Here is a 21,441-nt window from a genome sequence, read left to right on the forward strand (position 1 = left end):
AGCCTATGAAGCCTTCCTCTTCCGAACCTTCAGGCTCTGTGTTTGAAAAAAACAACATCATCAAAACTCACACGCACACACACACTTGGGTTGACACACGCACGCACGCACATACACACACACACACACACACAGGCTGACTTCCTGCTGGCCATACACAACCTCGTCCCCTTCCCACGTGAAAAATAAAGCTGACGCAGTGATTTTATCTGATGTTTCGTGGCCACATACATACAGGGTCTTGTTTGGCTTGCCTCGTATCAATGGTAAAATACCTCAACCAAAACACGCAGGAAAATAAATCCCTCGTTGAGGGGAATTCCCCTTTTCGGCGGGGGCTATACAATGCATGGTTCTGCCGACTTGAATGAAAGATAAGAATCGTCGATTGTTGAACATGAGTGCTGCGTAAACATCAGAGGATGGATGAGAATCCTGGAGTTGCCGTGTACCCATGATGCAACATGCTGTAGTATTGTATATTTGTCTGTCATTAAATGTTTTGATGAATTGAGTACAAAGGACCCCAATGGAAACAAGCCATAGGCTTTCTTGGGTTTAAAATCCTCTTAGCAGACCTTGTATTGAACTGTAGTTTCCTGTGCTTTTTTTTGCAAACCGCTAAGTATTCAATCAATTAATAGAAGCAGGGTGAAAAGGCTGAGGTAGTGGGTGTGTGCCTGGGTTATTTAAACCAGGGTCTATAGGTGCAACTAGTCCAAATGAACCCCCTCACGGGTCGATTTGTTTCCATCTGTACACTGTCAGAGTTAAATAAACACCGAGGATTTTACAGTGTAGATCGGGGGCCCAGAGATTTAGAAAAAAAAGGGTTACAAATTAGGGTCCGTAGGCTTAATGCATATCAAACGGGGGGCCCTTGAAACGAAATCTTTTGAGAATCCCTGTATTCAACATTGTGTCATTATCTTTATGAAAAGAGCATCTCTACCCTTCTCCCCATTTCTGCCTCTCCCTCTCTCATTTATTCTCTCTCTCTCCCTCTCTCTCTCTGTGGTCCAGCTGCGTGAGGAGTTTGACCGTGGGGTGGACGTTCAGATGGACGAGGAGCACAGCGTTCACGACGTGGCCGCCCTCCTGAAGGAGTTCCTCAGGGACATGCCCGACCCCCTGCTCACCAAGGAGCTCTACACGCCCTTCATCAACACCATGAGTGAGCGTCCACACACACACACACACACACACACACACACACACACACACACACACACACACACACACACACACACACACACACACACACACACACACACACACTACTACTACTGCTACTAGGTTACTACTGTAGGTTTCTGGCTTTGTGCCATCTCTGTCCCCTCTTTCTCATCATAAATACGAAACTGGAAAGATTTCAGCAGTAGACTATATACTATATTGAGCACGTGGTGAAATACCTAAAGGATAGTTCATCTGCAAAATGACTTTTTTTCTATCAATTAGTCACCCCAATGAGACTTGATTTCATGGATATTTGTTTGATTTTGTCGCATTCCTAAGCCAATAATTTAATGACCAGCGGACCTGTAGCCAGCAGTTCGGGTAAAGAGTCTCCTTTGTGTCTCCTGCCGGTCATCAAATCATTGGCTTAGGAATGTTTTGATTGATTGATTGAATATTTTATTAGGCAAAAAATGGAAACAGCACAATTACATTTATAATACTCTGTCTAAAAGGTCCGTCCAAAAAAGTCCTTGCGGTCTTGTTTCCATTAGGGTCCTTGGTATGAGACAAAAACAAAAAAAATATCCATGAATTCAAGTCTCCATGGGGTGACTAATCGATAGAAAAAAAGTAATTTTGGGAGTGAACTATCCCTTTAAAGGTTGGGTAAGTGATATTTTTGGTTAAAACATTTTTATTTTTGTTAAGAGGTTAAAGCACTTGACACAGGTTTCGTAGACAGACAGACAGACAGACAGACAGACATATAGACAGACAGACAGACAGACAGGTGCCCCCATTCTGATGGGGTCTGTGTCGTTGACAGTGCTGGACCCGGACGAGCAACAGACGGTGACCCAGCTGCTGATCTACCTGCTCCCAGCATGCAACAGTGACACGCTCTACCGCCTGCTGGAGTTCCTGTCCACCGTGGCCGACCACGCCCACGACCGGCACGACAAGGACGGACAGGAGGTGAGCGCCACCACACATGGGTTCTTCAACAGGGGGTCCAGGACCCCTAGGGGGTCCTCAGAGTTACTACAGGGGGGGGGGGGGTCGCCAAAACATTGTGTGATAGGAACTTTTTTTACATGAACCACACCACCCTAGCATCCCTATTCTGAGGGGAACATTAGACGAAAATAGCAGATCTACAGGCTCCAAAACGTACAGAGGTACAGTTATACAATGATGCTAAAAAGGATAACACAAAAAGCCTCGAGAGCTCGTTTCCATTGTGGTCCTATGTATTCAATTAATCAAGTCATTCCCATACAGTCGGAATACTATCTCTTATTAACAACACCTTGGGTGCCAAAACCGTATACTGTATATACGGTTTTGGGAATAGTTGCGTGGAGTGCCAAAACCGTATATATACCCAATTTTTTTTCCATTTTTTTTTTTTTCTCAATTTTTTTTCCTTCACAGCACCAGGAGATATCATTTTCCGAAGATTTAGACTCCAATCCACTTCCTGGTTAACTTATGACTTCAAAAGCCTGTATCTCGGCTCCTCAAAAATGGTTAAACATCCTGGCACTCAGTGTACTCTGTTTTAAAAAAAACCTGGCACCCAATGTGTTAAGGTTTGGTTAAGAAAATATGTTAAAAAAATGTGTGAAAAAATATCTGAAATGACTGAGTTGTGGGTTTCATTTATCAGCTCCCGGGGCTGTTCTGTAATCGATGGCACGGAAAGCCTCATGCACTTCCAAGCCAAGAAAATGGCCTAAATGAGAAATTGTGAGGATTAAGGTCTGCCGTCATAGACAGGATTACAGGAGTTCTCAAAGAGTAGGCCTGCTGCAACAAAGTGCTCATTAAAAAACATCACACAGTTCTACTCTTATCTGAGATTGTGTATGAGTCGTTAATAATAATCTGATTAGGTACTATAGAGATGAGGGGTGACATTGAGATAATGATTTACTGTAAAGCTGCACTGCGGAATTTAACAGGATTTCTGCTATACGATCTGACATGGTTGGAAATGTAATATGATGAATTTGGCCTCTTCCGAATCATAGCAGGGCACTTATAGGTGATGCAATTAATGCCAGTCTGAGTTCACAAACCAGAGGTATACGTGATTTTTTTCCCCCCGGGAAATATCCCTAGCTCAGTTGTTCTCAAACTTTTTTCATGTCAAGGACCCCCAAATTGATATGTATTTGGCCGTGGACCCTGAAAAGGTTTTGTGAGAGGGACTCCCAGAAGTGAAGATTTATGTAAAAAAAAAAAACCTACCCCCTGACAGATATATTGTATATCTGATACCCCCTGACACCCTCCTAAAATAGCTAAAATAACCCATCTACAAGCTCAAACAGCATCACATCGCGACACGTGAGCTTGCGAGATGTTTGTTTGTCCACATCGGAACCCACACACACACACACACACGCACGCACGCTGAAGTGTGTATAAGCTATAGTATCATTTTGCTTAACTTGTGTTATAAGGGGTGGTTGTGATGGGGATTAGCACGGAGCTTACAGGGATCAGGGTTTGGCTCCGACCGCGGTTGTTATGAAATGTCTTAATCGCACTGATCCAGGATCTGTCTGACATCATCACATCCAGTAGGACTCACTTTGAATCAGCCTTTTGGAGGAGAATACTGCGTAAGAACTACTTGAAATGTACGGTACAGTACAGTACAGTACAGCGGGAACCAGGGACTACAGTATAAGCTGCAGCTTCTACCATTACAGGGATTAACCACTTTATAAGCCCCTATATACTTCATTGTGTGATGAATACTGAAAATAGCTCATCTAATAAGCCCACAACGGGATGGTTTCGAGCTTGTAGAGCTCGTGGGTAATCCAAGTATTACCTGTATTACATTGTCACTTTGAACTCATGCTATCTGGACTAAGATACAGAACTTTAAAATGGGACAAAAGTTTGTTTTAGTAGAATTTTTGCCTCACTGATAGGATGTTATTTTTGTATATACTGGGGACTTCATGTATTGCCTTGGTGTTATGTTGTTCTGTGCTATATGGTTACCGGTATGTGTTTTTCTGTTGGAATAGACCAAAGATGAATATCCCTGAGGGGACAATAAAGACAATCATTATTATATATTATATTATTTTGGGAATATTATTTTGGGAGGGGAAAAAAATATTCCAAAAATAAGAAACCTTTGACAACTTGACAATGATTTATACATTTTTTTGGAACATTTGAATCCCACCCCCCCATTTTCCCTTTTTTTCCCTTGCTGTTTGTAAACGCCAGATTGAAAGTGGTCACGTATGTCATTAGTTTTACAACGATAAGATAAAGCCACAAAAGAAAGGTGTCACGGAAGTAAACATAATAACCGCAGTACAAGAATGTGATGTAGTGCGGTGTGGTGGTGTGCTGGTTGGGTAAATACGGGCAGTTTGTGATTGGTCACCATAATGTGTGTGACCAACGTTTCTGCATGGCTAAATAGAACGCAGTGTTCTGCCCTGTTCTGTTCTGTTCCCACCCACTCCCTCCAGCCCTTTTCCTACTTTAACTGCATGTGTGTGTGTGTGTGTGTGCGTGTGCGTGTGCGTGTGCGTGTGCGTGTGTGTGCATGCACACCATGTAATTGTGTGAATGGGCATATATATGCCCATTCACACAATGTGTGTGCATTCGCATGTGCGAGCACATTTGTTTTGATATCTAATCTGTACGTGCATGTGTGCTTGCGTGCATGCGCGCTTATGAGCAGTGGTGTAAAGTTACTCAAGTACTGTACTTAAGTACACTTTTGAGGCATTTTTACTTTACTGGAGTATTTCCAATTGTCAATACTTTTACTTCTACTCCACTACATCTCAGAGGCAAATATTGTACTTTTACTCCACTACAAATATTTAACAACTTTAGTTATACTAGTTACTTTGTAGATGTGGATTATTATTACAAAACATACATTACCCACTTCAGCTCTATACATTTTGGCCATTTGAAAATAGCCGATCTACAAGCTCACAATGCGTCGCGATGCGACGCATTGTGAGCTTGTAGATCGGCTATTTTCAAAAGATTTGTATACATTGTATACACTTGAAAACTTGTGAAATGGGACATGTTTGCATAATGAGTACTTTCTACTTTTGATACTTTAAGTGCATTTTGATACCATATACTTCTGTACTTTTACGCAAGTCAATTTTGAACTCCGGACTTTTACTTCTAACGGAGTATTTCTACATTGCAGTATTGATACTTTTACTTAAGTAAAAAATGAGAGTGCTTTTTCCACCACTGCTTACGAGCGGGCGTGTGTGTGTGTGTGTGTGTGTACGCGCATATCAGCGCGTGTCTTGTTTTCCCACGCGGCTACGCAGCTCTTGCTATCTGTATGTGAGATCAGGGCAGGAAGTCGGTCCATTTTGCGCTCGGGCGGAGAACAAGCACATCAGCACTCTGGTGCTCGTGGCTCCTGGCGCTCTCCAGGGAATGAGGAGAGGAGAGGAGAGGAGAGGAGAGGAGAGGAGAGGAGAGGAATGAAAGACAGGAGATGTAGAGTTGTATAATAAAGTTTTGTTACTCCCAATGCAGACAAAACGTAGTATATGCATATCTATACTGTTGTTCTTTTCTCATTAGAGGTGTGAAATACAGGTGCAGGAGGAGAAAGGGGTGAAGAGAGAGAGAGAGAGAGAGAGAGAGAGAGAGAGAGAGAGAGAGAGAGAGAGAGAGAGAGAGAGAGAGAGAGAGAGAGGGGAGAATAATGGAGAAGGGAGCTGAAAGAAGAGAGACCAAAGAAGTTAAAAGGGAAAGACAGGAATAAGAGGAGAGAGGAGTCTCTGCATGTAATCCAACCAGAAACACAGTGATCTAGTGCTTTGGTTCTCAAAGTGGGGTCCGGGGACCTCCAGAGGTCCTTGAGGGGGTTCCAGGGTGGGTCCCCAGCAAAAGTAGCTAACCTAGAATCACAATCATTTTATCCACTTCAACCATTTGTATGTTGGATATTGAAAAATAGCAGATCTTCAAGTGCCGCGCTGCGAGCTTGTACATCTATTTTTTTTAAATATTTGAGGGTCCTTGACATGGAAAAGTGATGTAGTGTCTCCTTTGCAGATGGCGACTGTGCGACGCCTTCTCAAACACGGACAAACACCAACAAACGCTCACGTAGCAGACTTGCACAGCTCAATGTGGATTGATTGTGTCTACCGCAGTTTCACAGTCGCATTTAGCAGGAGAAACATAGTTGTTTGTAAAAATGGAATGGTAAATATTTGCCTATTGATTCATGGATGCAGGTGTTGGGACTGCGTGTTTACACCGCCACCAGAATCAATAGCCAAGATAGAATCGATACCCCTTGAATACCCTCCAAGTGAAAAATTTCTGAACTGTTTCATCATGACCCCATAAAAGTGCATCTGTTATATGGCGCCCCCTGTTGGACCACTCTAGCTTTCACCTCAGCTAGCAGGGATTGACCACTGGAATGATTTAATCTATTGAAGGAATGTTTCCACACCTAAATGTACTTGTTTTGTAAAGGAATGTATCGTTGCTGTCTGACAGACACCTTGTATCTCCATTTAACTTTTTTTTGTGTGTAAATTAATGCCCTACTTTGCCATACAAGAGTGTCATGCTAATTTTACAAAAATAGCAGATCAAAACTTGTGAGCTTGTAGATCTGGTATTTTCTCTAGTTTTGAAACAGTGTGTGTGTGTGTGTCTGTGGATTTTATACATATTTAAACAATACAAACTATTAACAAGTGCTTGTGACTAAATAATAAATGCCTTGGATTGATTGGAATACCAGTTAATTTTTCCATTCCCTGAAAAGTAACGGTTTCCGACATTCGACGTAACAAGGTTTTGACTCAACAGCAACAATATTCCTTTATAATGCGTCTCTGTCGGGTGGAAACAAATTTAAAAATATCAAAAGAAGCAGATCTACAAGCTGAAAACACGCTGCTTTGCACCACGTTTCGAGCTTGCAGATCTGCTACTTTTGATGCGTTTGTGTGACGCTGTAGTATAATCAAGTAAGGAGTTCATTTACAAAAAAAAAAAAAAAGTTAAAATAGAGATAAGAGGTTTCTGCACCGACAGCAACTCATTATTTTGCGATGTCAGAAGGAAAACGAGGCCTATAGTGTATTTGTATTTACATGCATTTGAATGACAAAAACTATTTTTGCTTAACGGGGCAGATGACTGGGAACAAGATGACGTCTCTGAACCTGGCCACCATCTTCGGCCCCAACCTGCTGCACAAGCAGAAGAGCTCCGACAAGGAGTTCAGCGTGCAGAGCTCTGCGCGCGCCGAAGAGAGCACCGCCGTCATCGCCGTCCTGCAGAGGATGATCGCCAGCTACCACGCCCTCTTCATGGTGAGCTGGGAACCACTGTGTGTGTGTGTGTGTGTGCATTTTAGGGAAATCATTTCCTTTGTTTTTTACTACGCACGGCAAGTTTCTGTCTATGGGAATATCAACGTGCCTAGACCGATAGAGAGAACTCGCTGAGGCCCAAATATCCCCACAAGTATAGAATAATATGAGAAATAGACACTGACAGCAATTTTCCTGGTCCTCAAGAGATAAATGGTTGTTTGTGGTTAAAAGCAGATTCGGGGCTTACGATTAGGAAAAGGTTTCAGGTTGGGGTTAGGATTATGACGTTTAGCGGTTGGGGTTGCTGCAATTATGACTCATTCATACTTAGCTGCATGCCGGTATCGCGAATGCACCGGAAAATATGCAATCTACAAGCTCACAATGTGAGCTTGTAGATCTGCTATTTTCAAACATTTTAGTACTTTTACTTTCGGTACTTTAAGTACATTTTGATACCAATACTTTTGTACTTTTACTCAAGTAAATGTTCAATTCCGGACTTTTACTTGTAACAGAGTACTTCTTCTTGATATTTTCAATGCTGCACAAAAATGTGAATGTCCTCACAAATATAGTAATACAAATGTGCGAGCGTGCGTGCGTGTGCGCATACACGAGATTCAAATTACACTTAAGCTCCTGGGGGAGCGGGGTCCGGACACGGGGCTCTGTGGATGACAATGTGTTCGTACGCATATAGTAGGCCTCTCTGCAACCACATTAGCAAGACTCCCATATCACCGCTGAAACTAATACCTAAAGCAAACAAGCAAAGCAATTCAAAGTATGCGCATGCATGCAAGCGCCACGCTATATTATGCGGACAAATAAACGATGGCAGCTGGATATAGTTTCTTATTGTTTGTGTTCGGGCTGTACACAAACAATACAGGCTACGCGACAACGACGCAGATTGCATTTGGAACCCAATCAAAACAGCACACATAATAACCACTTCAGAAGTGCCTGTGAGTGCTTCTTCACAATGTAACCGAGGCAAATGAAAGTGCCGGTTAGCAACTTTTGGCTTGTCACAATGTTTTGAAAACATTTCACCACCCTCCCTCCCTCCCCCCCTCTTTTCTCCCTGCACACACACCGCGTCATATCCAGTAAACCGTGCAAACACAGCGTCTCGTCTGCAAAACCCAGCCTCTCGCACCAAAGCCCCTCGCCACCTTCTGAATACGGCTCCTAATTCCATTCTTTATAGTGAGTTCTATCCAGCTCTTCTGTTTCTTTTTGTTTTGGTATTAAACTATGCCGTGCCTAGAACGCCAAGAAGCTCAGTGGCACTGTTGACTGGTTCACAGCGTGAATTGACCTACAAATACGTATGCATCTTAGCCAAGTCACCCAAAAGTCAGTATTTGAGAGTATAAACAGAGTGGTGCATGGGTTTCTCTCACAGCTGCTAATCGTGCAACCGTTCCCCGATACATTTATTAAGCTAATCATCTGGGGACCCACCAGTATCATTTGGGGACCCCCCCGGGGGTCCCGACGCCCAGTTTGGGAACCACTGCTGTAGAAGTTTACTATGAACCCACATAGGTTTGGTTTCCTATATCCAGTTATCTGCAATCAGCACCATAAAACAGACACACCTTGTTCTATGTTTGTACTGTATGGGTGGGTTGGCACTTGGCAGGAATTTCCTAAGCTATATTTCAGGTTAATCCGGCAAAACAACTTGGGGACCCCTATCACAGTGCAGTAAAACAAAATACCCCCCCCCTGCTGTCTAAAGAAGACTGAACCCAGACAGGCCCTTCTTGCTCACATAATGGATACATTTCACAAAATCGCCTAGTTTTGTTTTATTTGAAAAAAATAAGGACCCATTAAGACCTGGAATGCATCTGTGTCATTTTTAGATTTGAGCTAAAAATCATCATTTTACGCTTTGGCTATTCAAAAATAGCAGATAAACAAGCTCATAGCGCGGCACCGAGTGCCGCGCTACGAGCTTGTAGATCTGCTATTTTTGAAAAATCGTGAAAATGTGTGCACATCTTTGAATACAGTATATATATATTGTTTTAAAGACCTGCCTTAGCAGACAGTCAATCAGTTTATACCGCATGCGAAACACAATGAGAAGTGAAAGGAATCCCTACTTCCATTATTTCTCACTCAAGGAGCTCAGAAGCAAACAGATAAAGATGATGTTCAATAACTTGGACTTGAACCTGGACCTGCGGGTCCAGATATCATGCCCAAGGTATCTTATCCAAACCCCTGAGGCTCTAGCCCAAGTTCAACAGGGCTCTCTCCAGACAGGAAGAATGAGAGAGGGATGACAGTGATGAAGTTAACAGTGTAAAAGAGGAATGGGGTGATGGCAGGACTTAGCTCTGTGTGTGTGTGTGTGTGTGTGTGTGTGTGTGTGTGTGTGTGTGTGTGTGTGTGTGTGTGTGTGTGTGTGTGTGTGTGTGTGTGTGTGTGTCTGGGTGCCAAGCAGTGCTCCTGCTTTAGATTACCCTTTTGAAAAGCCAACAGCCAACACGGTTTGAACTTCACCTGAACTGTCGTACTCGGCCAACAGTGTCACACCGGGCCAGCACAGTAAAGTTTTGGGCGGAGGCCCAAAGATTCTTAAAGCTTATATGCTATTAAACAGTGATAACGAAGTACATTTACTCAAGTACTTTACTTAAGTACAATTTTGAGGTATTTCTTTTACTTTACCGGAGTATTTTCAACTCCACTTACTGTACTTCAACGCCCCTACATCTCAGAGGCAAATATTGTACTTTTACTCCATTACATTTGAATTTTTTAGTCACTAGTTACTTTGTAGATTTAGATTATTATAACATTCAGCCCTATACTTTGGCTATTTACAAAAGATGTTCATACATTTTGAAAACGTATGAAATGGGATAATTCTCCGTAACGAGTACTTTTACTTTTGGTACTTTAAGTGTATTTTGATGCCAATACTTTTTGTACTTTTACCCAAGTCAATTTTGAACACTGGACTCTTACTTGTAACAGAGTATTTCAACATTGTTGAATTGCTGCTTTGACTTAAGTAAGAAATGTGAGTACTCCTCCCACCAAAGCTATTAAACCGTTTATGGTGCAGAATTGTGCACCGTCCAACAAAACTCAGACCCTTTGGAAGGTTTACGTAAGAGGGCCGAACAATACAGCTAATTGCACATAGATTTATGTATGCAGTATATACCTTCCCTTTGTTGTTAAAACTGCCTTTGGGTGGGAGCGACTGTTCCAATTCACCTTTATAAGTTGAACAAGTGGTTATTGGCTTAGTACAGGAATGTCCACCCCCAAGGAACTGCAGTGGCAGATTACAAAACATTACGGGGTAAGATTTCAGACCTGAAACGACCTCGACTTGCCAGTCAAGAGGCCTTGATCGGAGGCCTACATAATACAGAACGACTGACGAAGCAGTGATCCGCACGGTGACCTCTTGATTGATTTCTGAAATGTGTGTGTGTGTGTGTGTGTGTGTGTGTGTGTGTGTGTGTGTGTGTGTGTGTGTGTGTGTGTGTGTGTGTGTGTGTGTGTGTGTGTATGGTAGGCCTGACCTCTAGTAGTCTAATAGTTGACTAATTAGTCGAGGGGTGTCTGAGTCGACTGCCAATCTCTTAGTCAAATTATATATATTTTTTTTTAAATATTTTTATTATTCGACTGAGAGATTGGCCTAGTTCTTTTATATGAATTAACTAATAGTTTGCCCAAAATAGGATATACATCATGATTTATTGGGAGAAACCAATAGTATATGCTAAATCAGACACTAAGCACCCCTACAGCCCAAATGGAATGTTCCTCATAACATATTTTTTGCATGATTTGACTGAGATTTGTTTTTTTGTTGTGGGGGGGGGGTCCTTAGTCGACTGCCAGTCAACTATTGGCAATTTGTCACCAATCAGATTCGACTATACAAATCCTTAGTCGGGGACAGGCCTAGTGTATGGTTGGGTGTTTTATGGATTTATCGTCGCTTGTGCTTACGGATGATTGTCGGGTGCCAGGCACACACCGATTTAGACAAACCGCTAGAATATAGAACATATAGCACTCTTTCACCATACCTACAGTAACTGTACTGAAACAAAAGGCCTTCACAGTCAAATCCTCAGAGTTCATTTAACTCTGAGAAGATATAAATGTAACCAAATGGACCCTTGCGGGTCCATTTGGTTCCATTTGTACACTCTCAGAGTTACACATGGATGTAATAATCAACACTGAGGATTTTACCGTGTACTTGTGCTCACATATGAGCGAGGGGGATCCCTCACAGCTTGCTCTCCGCTCCATCGAGAGAGAAGTAAATATTGATCTGGATCATATTTTGCACACTTGCCAAGACGAAATGCAGAGGAATTTAAAGTACAGTGGGCTTGGTGCGGAGTGAGCCCCGCCGTTTTCCACTTGGATCCTGAGATCCACATGATTAGATTATTTAATTTCATTTTTTACTTTATATTTATTCAACCAGTTACGTCACTTTAAAAAAATCATATCACAAGGACAACCTGGTATGTAAATATAACACATCAGGGCCACAGAAACTTCCTATTTACTTACAAACGGCCAAGTACTGAAGAATAGGAAAAGCGAATCCTTTTGTTTCTGAGCAGTCAGGAAATAACAGCGGCAGAAGGGATGTGATGATATTATCTTTGAAAGTCCATTTGCTTAAAATTCTTGACGCGTTGTTTGCCCTTGCTTACGGAGGAGGTGGTGCTTTCGCGTAATACTGTAACAAACACTAAATTTAGGTCCATTGTGCCCTGAAGTTCACTTGAAGAGTTGAGGTTGAAGTTTTTTTTTTCTTCTCTCGTTTGGAGGAAGTTTAGTGACGATCTTCTGGACTGACGTTTTGTGGTCAAATCAGGACAAAAGGAACAAGGAAGCGTGGACCTCTTCTTGGCAATGGTTGAAAAGCTTTTCCTGTGATGTGGGAGTTGGGACTGTTGTTGTGATGGGGGGCTCACATTTGGCCGCAAATCGCTAATAACTAGTACCTACTCACGATGCTCTTTAAACCTCCCCTCTCTTTCTCACTCACACTCACACACACACACACACACACACACACACACACACACACACACACACACACACACACACACACACACACACACACACACACACACACACACACACACACACACTCCTTTGTTCTTCGTCTCCCCGCGTGTCTGCATAACATTATACTGTATGTTTGCTCTCTCTCTCTCTCTCCTATAAGCCTGGCGGATCTCCATTGTTTCTGTTGGGTAAGATGCAGCCCATTGTCCACTAACGCCAGAGGGATTGAGTTACTTAAAGACCGCACAGGAATGCAAGGTGTGAATGAGGTGTGTGTGTGTGTGTGTGTGTGTGTGTCGTGCGTGCATGCGTGTGGCATACATACAGTACGTGTGAGACAGAGATAGACAAGAAGGAATGAGTGGGGAAACAGACCGCGTTACAGGGGGTTGGAGGGGCAGAGCCCCCCCTAGTTCAAAACATAACCCCCTATAGTTACCCATGAAATCAAGCTTATGGGGGGGTGAATGAGTGTCCACTCACTATAATCACAATGGGATTAAGAGCAGTTGACTTCAGAGTGTATTGTCCCTAAGGGGAAATTCCTTTCCTTAACACTGTACAGTTAAGTGTCAGACAACAGTACAACAACATTACGACAATGACGACACACAATGACAGACATTAGTACACACTCCGGTCTGTTTACAGAGGCCTATTGTTGAATGCAGCTACGTATGGCTGTACGGTATCTACACCTCAGTGTCATGTACCTGCAGGACAGTAGGGTACGGTGGAGATTGAGAGTGGGTGTGTGATGTTCTCCTGAGGTTGCAATGTGCGTGCAATGGCTGTATTGTTTAGTTCTGTGACATTGGGTGTGGGGAGACCAATCATCCTGGCCCGGTTAGCGGTTAGTAATGGATAACAGGTACAGTACAATGGGTACAACAGTAAGAGGAGTATGGGGGGGCAGCGTACTGTAGAGTCCAGTGGTTGAAAGTGACTAAGTACATTTACTCAAGTAATGTACGTTAAGTACAATTTTGAGGTATTTTAACTTGTAGTATTTCCATTTTTACGTTTTTATTCTATTTTCAAAGTCAATTTTGAATAACGAACTTGAACTGGTAACAGACTACTTCTACAATAAGGTATTGATACTTTTACTTAAGTAAAACTTTTGAACCATCAATGGTAGGGTCCATAGCCATTGCAATGTGTGTCTGCTTTGGGTTGCGTGTAATTGTATTACTTTTGCACTATACTAGTCTGCAGCGGGCCTACTGGAGTAGAAGCAACTGCATAGTTCAAATGAGCTTAGCTAGAGTTAGCCAGGACATGTGTTACCAAACAGAGAGCAAAACCGTTTCACACATTTTGGCTTTTCATAAAGCTATCTGGACTGACAACCCGACCCGTAATGCTGGAGGTATAGTGTAGTTGGCAGCCAACCAGAACCAAAAGAGAAATTAGACGTTTGCCCGGGACCCAAACTAGTGAAAATAGCAGATCTACAAGCTCACAGTAGACCTGCTTTTTTCACTACTCTTGTTTACATTTTTTTAAGAAAATGATTTGATCCACGAAAGTATGCACAGAAAAATCCCTCCTAAACATCTTCAGATGAGTATTTTCCATTAAAAGGCATGCACGCTACTTGATGTAATGTTTTGGTGAATGGTAAGGTGTAATTGTCTGTGCATATCATGTGCTGTGCTGGTGTGTAGGTGCCTCCTGATCTGCAGAATGAGGTGCTGATGAGCCTGTTGGAGACGGACCCCGACGTGGTGGATTACCTGCTCAGGAGGAAAGCGTCCCAGTGAGTCACCGCCCCACATCACGAACGCACATCTTTGACACTCATTCCCTAACCTCTAAACCCAGGGGTCTTCAACAGGGGGTTAGGGGGGCCGCCAAATCGTTGTGTGATAGGATTATTATATTTTTTTAACAACCACTTGAACCCTAGCATCCCTATTCTGAGGGGAACAGTAGACGAAAATTGCAGATTTGGTGTTGGGGGGAGCAGACCAAGTACAGAGCCAAAGGTCAAGTTTACTAAGTATATGGTATACCCCCAGGGGTCCCTGGGAGGGTACCAGGGGGTCCCCAGAAAAATTGGTTAATATAGCGTTGAATCATTTTAACCACTTTAACCATAATTTATACTTTGCCTATTCAAAAATAGCAAATATACAAGCTCACAGCGCGGCACTAAGTGAGCTTGTACATCTGCAATTTTTGCAATTTTTTTTTTTTTTTAAACATTTAACTAAAATCTTTGCTTCTGGAGGTCCACAACATATTTTTCAGATGGGGGTCCGCAACCTAATAAGTTTGGGGGTCCCTGACATGAAAAAGTTTGAGGACCACTGCCCTAATTGATCTATTAATCAACTCTGTTTATTGACTGTTCCCTCCCTCTTGCCTCCACCAGGAGTCCAGAGCTGATGAGGTCGGAGGAGACCTTCTCCGTCAGCGAGCGCCGCTCGTCCAGCGACTCCAACAAAGTGTCGAGCGGCGAGGTGTCGCCCTACGACAACAACTCCCCCGTCCTGAGCGAGCGCAGGGCGGAGCCGGGGGACAGCCCCGGGAGCGAGCGCCTCTTCCGCATCCCGGAGCAGCAGTGCTGCCCCCCGGTGGTGGGGGGGCAGGGGGCCGGCCGGGGCCAGCCCGGTGCCGGGCACAACGCCTGGGCCGCCAAAGGTAAAAGCCGTGCGCCACCATGAGGAGACTGATGGATTAGCGCCCCCCAGGGAGGGGTGGGGTTCCAAGGGGTCCACACAGCAAAAATGTGTTAATATAGCATCAGAATAATTTCAACCACTTTAACCTTTTATACTTTGGCTATTCAAAAATAGCAGATCTACAAGGCATGCCGCACTATGAGCTTGTAGATCTGCTATTTTTTTTTAAATGTGATAATTTGTGCAAACCTTTGAATATAAATATTTTTAAAGTGAACATTTGTAACTCAAATCTTTGCTTCTGGGGTCCCTAGAACAAAATATTTTGAGATGGGGGTCCTTGGCCATTTTGGTGGTCCTTGACATGAAAAAGTTTGAGAACCACTGGATTAGTGCACTGGTTCTCAAACTTTGTCATGTCAGATTGATATGCATTTGGCCTCGGACCCCCCATCTCAAAAGGTTTTTGCCAGGGACACCCAGAAAAGAAGAAATTGCAGATGTACAAGCTTGCACATGTACAAGCTAGATCTGCTATTTTTGAAAAGCCAACATATAAATGGATAAAGTGGTTAAAATGATTGTGATGCTATGTTAACTATTTTGCTAGGGACCCTCATTGTGTATACTGTTGTAGATTATAGAAATAAACCACTACTACTACTACTATAATAATAATGACGGTTGGTGCTGATAGATGGTGTAACTCTGTTGTATTTGTCTGCATCAGATACCATATCAGAGGAGCATGCTAACATTTGGGGGGCGTGGCACACTACCCTGAAACCAGCACTGAAGGACCAATCATACACAGGTAAAAGATTTGTGTTGAAGTATAATGCGTGCGTGCGTGCACACAAGGCACTGGTTCATATTGATCAAGTAATATAGTACTATAGTATATTATAGGAAGCATTTTGTGATAAATTTCTCTTTTTTTTGCTGCAGAAAAAAGGCTATTTAATTAGAAATTTCCACTCACATTGAAGAGTATAATTATAATCATCATTTGATAAGATACTTTTACTGTAATTGACCTTGATGACAAATGAATTCTTTTTTTTGCTGCAAAAAAAGCCATTTAATTAGAAATTTCCACTGAAATTGAAAAGTATAATTACTTTTGATGATGAAGATACTTCTATTATAATTGACCTTGATGATAAATTAATATTTTTTTTGCTTCATAAAAAGCCATTTCATTTCCAACTCACATTAATAGAATGAATTACGTCCCTTTTCCCTGTGATTCAATTAAAAAGAAACAATTATCCAGCATTAATCGACGCTTCTCTCCTTGTCCAGGTTCCCATGGCAACGTGTCTGATGGAAGCTCCCGCAGCTCGCAGGAGGGCCTCGACGGTCTCCACGGCGACGCCGCCAGGCCGCCGGTGCGACGGACTCAGACCGCGCTGGGCTGCGTCTCCGAGTACAGGCCACACCCACCCGTGACCCGGATGTGCTCCACCCCTCTCGGAGGAGAGGCCGGAGGACAACAACAAGCGCGCCTCAACCTTAATTTCGCGCCGTCGCCGTCGTCGTCGTCGTACCCCGACGGCGGCCAATCGGGGGGAGGAGCGCTCGGTAATAGCCGGCACGTGTTCGGCGCGGCCGCCAGGCCGCCGCAAGGGGTGGCGAGCGGCGCCCCCAACGACCACGGCGGACCCGCGGCGAATAATAACTTCCCTCCCCCTTATAACGTTCCCCACCGACTGGCCAAGTCTCCCTCCTCGCCGTCGGTGCTGTGTCCCCCCCCTCGGCATCAGCCCCCCGGGACGAATAACTCGACGACGGAGGGGGGCTCCATGGCGCCCACGAGCCCGGAGTGGCAGGACTGGCAGAGGGACAGGTGGCAGATATGGCAGCTGCTGTCCTCGGACAATGCCGACACTCTCCCGGAAACGCTGGTGTGAAACTCGGGACAAGGAACCCTATCCCCCCGGCTACAACTCTCCAATTTTGTGGACAAGACAAAAGTCGGGTGACGAAGAGGAGAGTCAATTAATCATTCAATCAGCCATGATGATCGACTCCCTGAAACCACCTCTACTCCTCCTTGACAATCACTCCAGTCCTTACCCGTTTTTTTTAACCATTTTCCCTCTTTGGGTTTGGGGGAACTTATCTTCAGTCCATCCATCCTTCCTCCTATATCGGTCCATCCAAATCTCTGTTTACTCACGCTTTTCTTCAAAACTATCTGTCTGTCTGTCTGCCTGCCTTCAGTATGTCTGGCTTCAAATCAATCTGTCTGTGTCTGTCTGTCTACGTACCCTACCTACCCATCCATCCACGTCAGCCGTTGCTTCATTATAGTTCTTCCTGCGTCTTAGCATGAAGATGTTGTTTACGTGTAGCAGCTGTAGCCTCCACCTGTTGCCGAACTGCTCCCGTTTCCGCACCCGCACGCAAGTTCTCCTCCGCACAAACAAATTCCCTGAGTTGTGAGCATATAAAACAACTGTCCGCCGCAAATACCTCGAAAGTTACATTGACCCCCATTCACAACTCGATTATAGGAATGAACAAAACTGTTGTTAGGATTTCTTCACTTAGACATTTTTGTTTCATTATTTGGTCTGTTTAGTCTTTTTTTTTACCATACCATGTTTTTGTTTTACCATACCGTCCAGCCACCTTAACCCTTTAAGACCTGTAACGCATCTGTGTCACTTTAGATTTCTTTGGCTATTCAAAAATAGCAGATATACAAGCTCGTAGCGCGGCACCGAGTGCCGCGCTACGAGCTTGTAGATCTGCTATTTTTGAAAAATCGTGAAAATTATTTTTTTTATATTTTTTTCCGAAAAATTGTTAGGATTAGATGCGGCCTCGGGTCTTAATGGGTTAACAGTACCCATTAGTAATTGCTGCTAAATGTAGAATGTGTGTGTGTGTGTGTGCGTGGCGGTAACGTAGGCTGAGTCACAGCTGGGGAAAGACAGGAGCAGAGGGAGAGTTAAACGTTCAAAGACCAGAGAAATGGCCCCTTCGAAGACCATTTTTTTTGTCGACAGTTTGTAAATATTAAAATATGAAAATGTAAATTCAAATGTAAGATATATCTGCGTTGTATGAGTCTACCTAAACGTATAAAGTCGGTCCTTTGATAGGCGGTCTAAATGTCGGTGACTTTTGTCAAGTTGACTGCTGTGTTATAGTGTCTCTATTATTGAATGTAAAAAAAAAACGCCTCACTTATAATGCTAAAGCGCTTAGACGTGAACTGAAAGGACTTAGGTTTACACGTCTGTGTTGTATGTGTGCCCTCGCCACCTGCCCAGCAGGAAACATGTGCCAAAGTTAATCTATTTATCTTAACCGTCGTGTTTTTGTCCATTTGACTGATAATGTTCATTTCTTTAAAAAAAAGCCGCAAGATCTTGGGACATTGACTGAAACCTCTCAGCAAGTATGGAAGTCTCAATTTGTATAAAAAATACATATATGATATTGTACTGTGATATTTGATCTTTTTAATCAAATAATTTATCAATGTTCATGTGTGAAGCACACACATGCACACACGCACGCGCACACACACACACACACACACACACACACACTCTGTTATACAAACACAAAGTGCGCCATTTGAGTGATCCTGATCCGAATTAAATTCATCTGAAGTTAGCATCAGTCAAGCCGCCTTCCTTCCTCCTTTTCAAAATGGTGTACTACTCCTTTAGTCTATTATTGAGCCTCGAAGCTCTAGACACGTGTGTATGTCAGACCACGGCCCAATAGTGTCTTCAAATCAGTTTTTAAATGATTATTTGCATTTGTTTAAACATGTCGTCTCTGTCGGGAGGAAACCTCATTATGTCCAAAACTGTTACTTTTCAGGATTCAAATTTTAAAAATAGCAAAAGTAGCAGATCTACAAGCTCGAAACATGTGGCTTCGCGCCGCGCTTCGAGCTTGTAGATCTGCTACTTTTGGTCCTTTTGTGTGACGCTGTATGATCAAGTACAGGGCTTTAATTTACGAAAAAAGCACTTAAAGGAGTAGTTCACCCCAAAAAAATCTTATTTTCTATCAATTACACAACCCATGAAGCATTGAATTTATGATTTTTTTATTTCTTTTTTGGGTCACATTCGTAAGCCAATAATTTGATGACCTGCGGAAAGATGCTAATGTATCCGGTAGGAGACTCAAGAAAATACACCCGGTCATCAAATTATTGGCTCAGGGATGCGTGAAAAACAAAGAAATCTCCATGAATTCAATGCTTCATGGGGCGTGTAATTGATAGAAAATATGTTTTTTTTTGGGTGAACTATTCCTTTAAAGTTATAATATAGTGATAAGAGGTGAGACTGAAGCATAACTTCATGCTCTGTCGTTTGAAGGCGTCGCACACCAAAAGGTAGCCAATACAATGCGTTGCGAGCTTGTATTGTATCGGCTATTTTCGGAAGTATGAATCAGGCTTAAGTCGAGCCTAATGGTGTGACTGAAATGGATCAAAGTACATTTTTTTCACTGCAATTTCTAACCTAGTCAACTCTCTCCTCTAACACTAAAAGTGGGTATTTGCTGGCAAATATTTCACATTTACCAAACGTGTGGTGCAGGATTTGCTTCAGCTGAGACAAACTACTACAGGATTCAGTCCTTGGACACTAAAAAGTACAAAATGTACATAGTTATTGTGTTAATTTGTCTTTTGATTGTCACTTTTATGTACAGGACTTGGAACAATGGAATCTCATCATTATTACAGCAACAGCTTGGACTTTGAGGTTAACAGCTTTGTTATGGCGCCATCTATTGGAATACCTTGTACATTAGAATAGCACTAAATACATTGGTCCAATGCTGATGAAATGGTTTTATAAAATGGTCTTGTGTTTCATTTAGAACTAATGCTTACAATAGCTTGTGGTTATAAGCAGTGGTGGAAAGTGACTAAGTACATTTACTTAAGTACTACAATTTTGAGTTATTTGTACTTTACTTGAGTATTTCCACTTTCCAATACTTTTACTTCTACTCCACTACATCTTGGATCCAAATATTGTACTTTTACTCCACTACATTTATTTGAAAACTTTAGTTACTAGTTACTTTGCAGATATAAATAATTTATTACAAAACATACATTAACCACTTTAGCCCTATTTTATACATAGGCTATTTGAAAACAGCAGATCGACAAGCTCACAGCGCGTCGCGACGTGTTGTGAGCTTGTAGATCTGCTATTTTCAAACAATTCAGTACTTTAACTTTTGGTACTTTAAGTACATTTTGATACCAATACTTATGTACTTTTTTTTTTTTGAACACCAGACCTTTACTTGTAACAGAGTACTTCTACATTGCAGTATTGATACTTTTACTTAAGTAAAACATTACATGTTGAGTGCTTTTTCCACCACTGGTTATAAGCACATTTGCTGTCAACGTGTGTGTGTGGAATCAAATTGCCGTTGGTCTTGCCTTTCAAAAAATAAAAACGTTTTCCAAACAGCAGTGGTTCCCAGCTCCAGCCCTACGGAGCCACACTACTGTGAGTTTGCTTTTGAATTATTATTATTAATATTATTATTATTAATATAACAGGCTGTTAATTGCATTCAAGTTAGTTAATCCCATTATTTAGATGTCTAGAATTGAAAGCAGTAGTGCATACACCTAGCACCAGAGTTGGGAACCAATGTCGGCTCAAGTTTATGAGTTACTGTCATATTTTGTGAATTTAGTTTTTGTATTATACTTTGATGTTCATCAAGTTCTTGTAATATATAAATACAGTGTAACTTTTCTTTTTTATTATTAAAAAAAGGAAGGAAAAGAAAAAGAAAAAAGTAATCAAACCTTGTACGAGCCTGGATTTATTTTCAGCAAAATAATTTTAGCTCTGAGGTGATCTATGTCTTGTGGCTTCACTGTGAGACTATTTTAGCGCTATCATGGCACTTTTTTATTTTTCTCTTTTTCTTATCATTACTACCTTCTTTTTTTGTGAGGGAAATAACCAGGTCCAAGTTGTGATGGAATGTCTGGTTACTGCTTTTGTATCACGTGTTGTCATCAATATGCCATGACAATTAAATATGTGACAATGTTTCCCCCTGCCTCTGGAGACACAATACTGCAACTTTTCTGTTGCATTGCCTCTTTAATTGCATTCACCAGGTACCTATACTACCTGTGTGTGTGTGTG

The 21,441-nt window shown here is 42.4% G+C and overlaps 1 protein-coding gene across 1 annotated transcript in view; it reads left to right on the forward strand.

Moving 5' to 3' along the window:
* LOC311040514 (rho GTPase-activating protein 6-like) overlaps positions 1 to 17,326 on the forward strand; it is a 98,558-nt gene extending 81,232 nt beyond the window's left edge. The window contains exons 8-14 of the mRNA XM_084050844.1: positions 1,024 to 1,174; positions 2,009 to 2,157; positions 7,371 to 7,550; positions 14,309 to 14,400; positions 15,019 to 15,287; positions 15,999 to 16,082; positions 16,574 to 17,326. Coding sequence (XP_083906970.1) covers positions 1,024 to 1,174; positions 2,009 to 2,157; positions 7,371 to 7,550; positions 14,309 to 14,400; positions 15,019 to 15,287; positions 15,999 to 16,082; positions 16,574 to 17,181 — 1,533 coding nt within the window. The 3' untranslated portion in view covers positions 17,182 to 17,326. The remainder of the gene's footprint in view (positions 1 to 1,023; positions 1,175 to 2,008; positions 2,158 to 7,370; positions 7,551 to 14,308; positions 14,401 to 15,018; positions 15,288 to 15,998; positions 16,083 to 16,573) is intronic.
* The last annotated feature ends 4,115 nt before the right edge of the window (positions 17,327 to 21,441 follow it).

This window comes from Gymnoscopelus microlampas (genome assembly GCF_963454915.1).
Source record: "Gymnoscopelus microlampas genome assembly, chromosome: 24".
NCBI classification, from domain to species: Eukaryota; Metazoa; Chordata; class Actinopteri; order Myctophiformes; family Myctophidae; genus Gymnoscopelus; species Gymnoscopelus microlampas.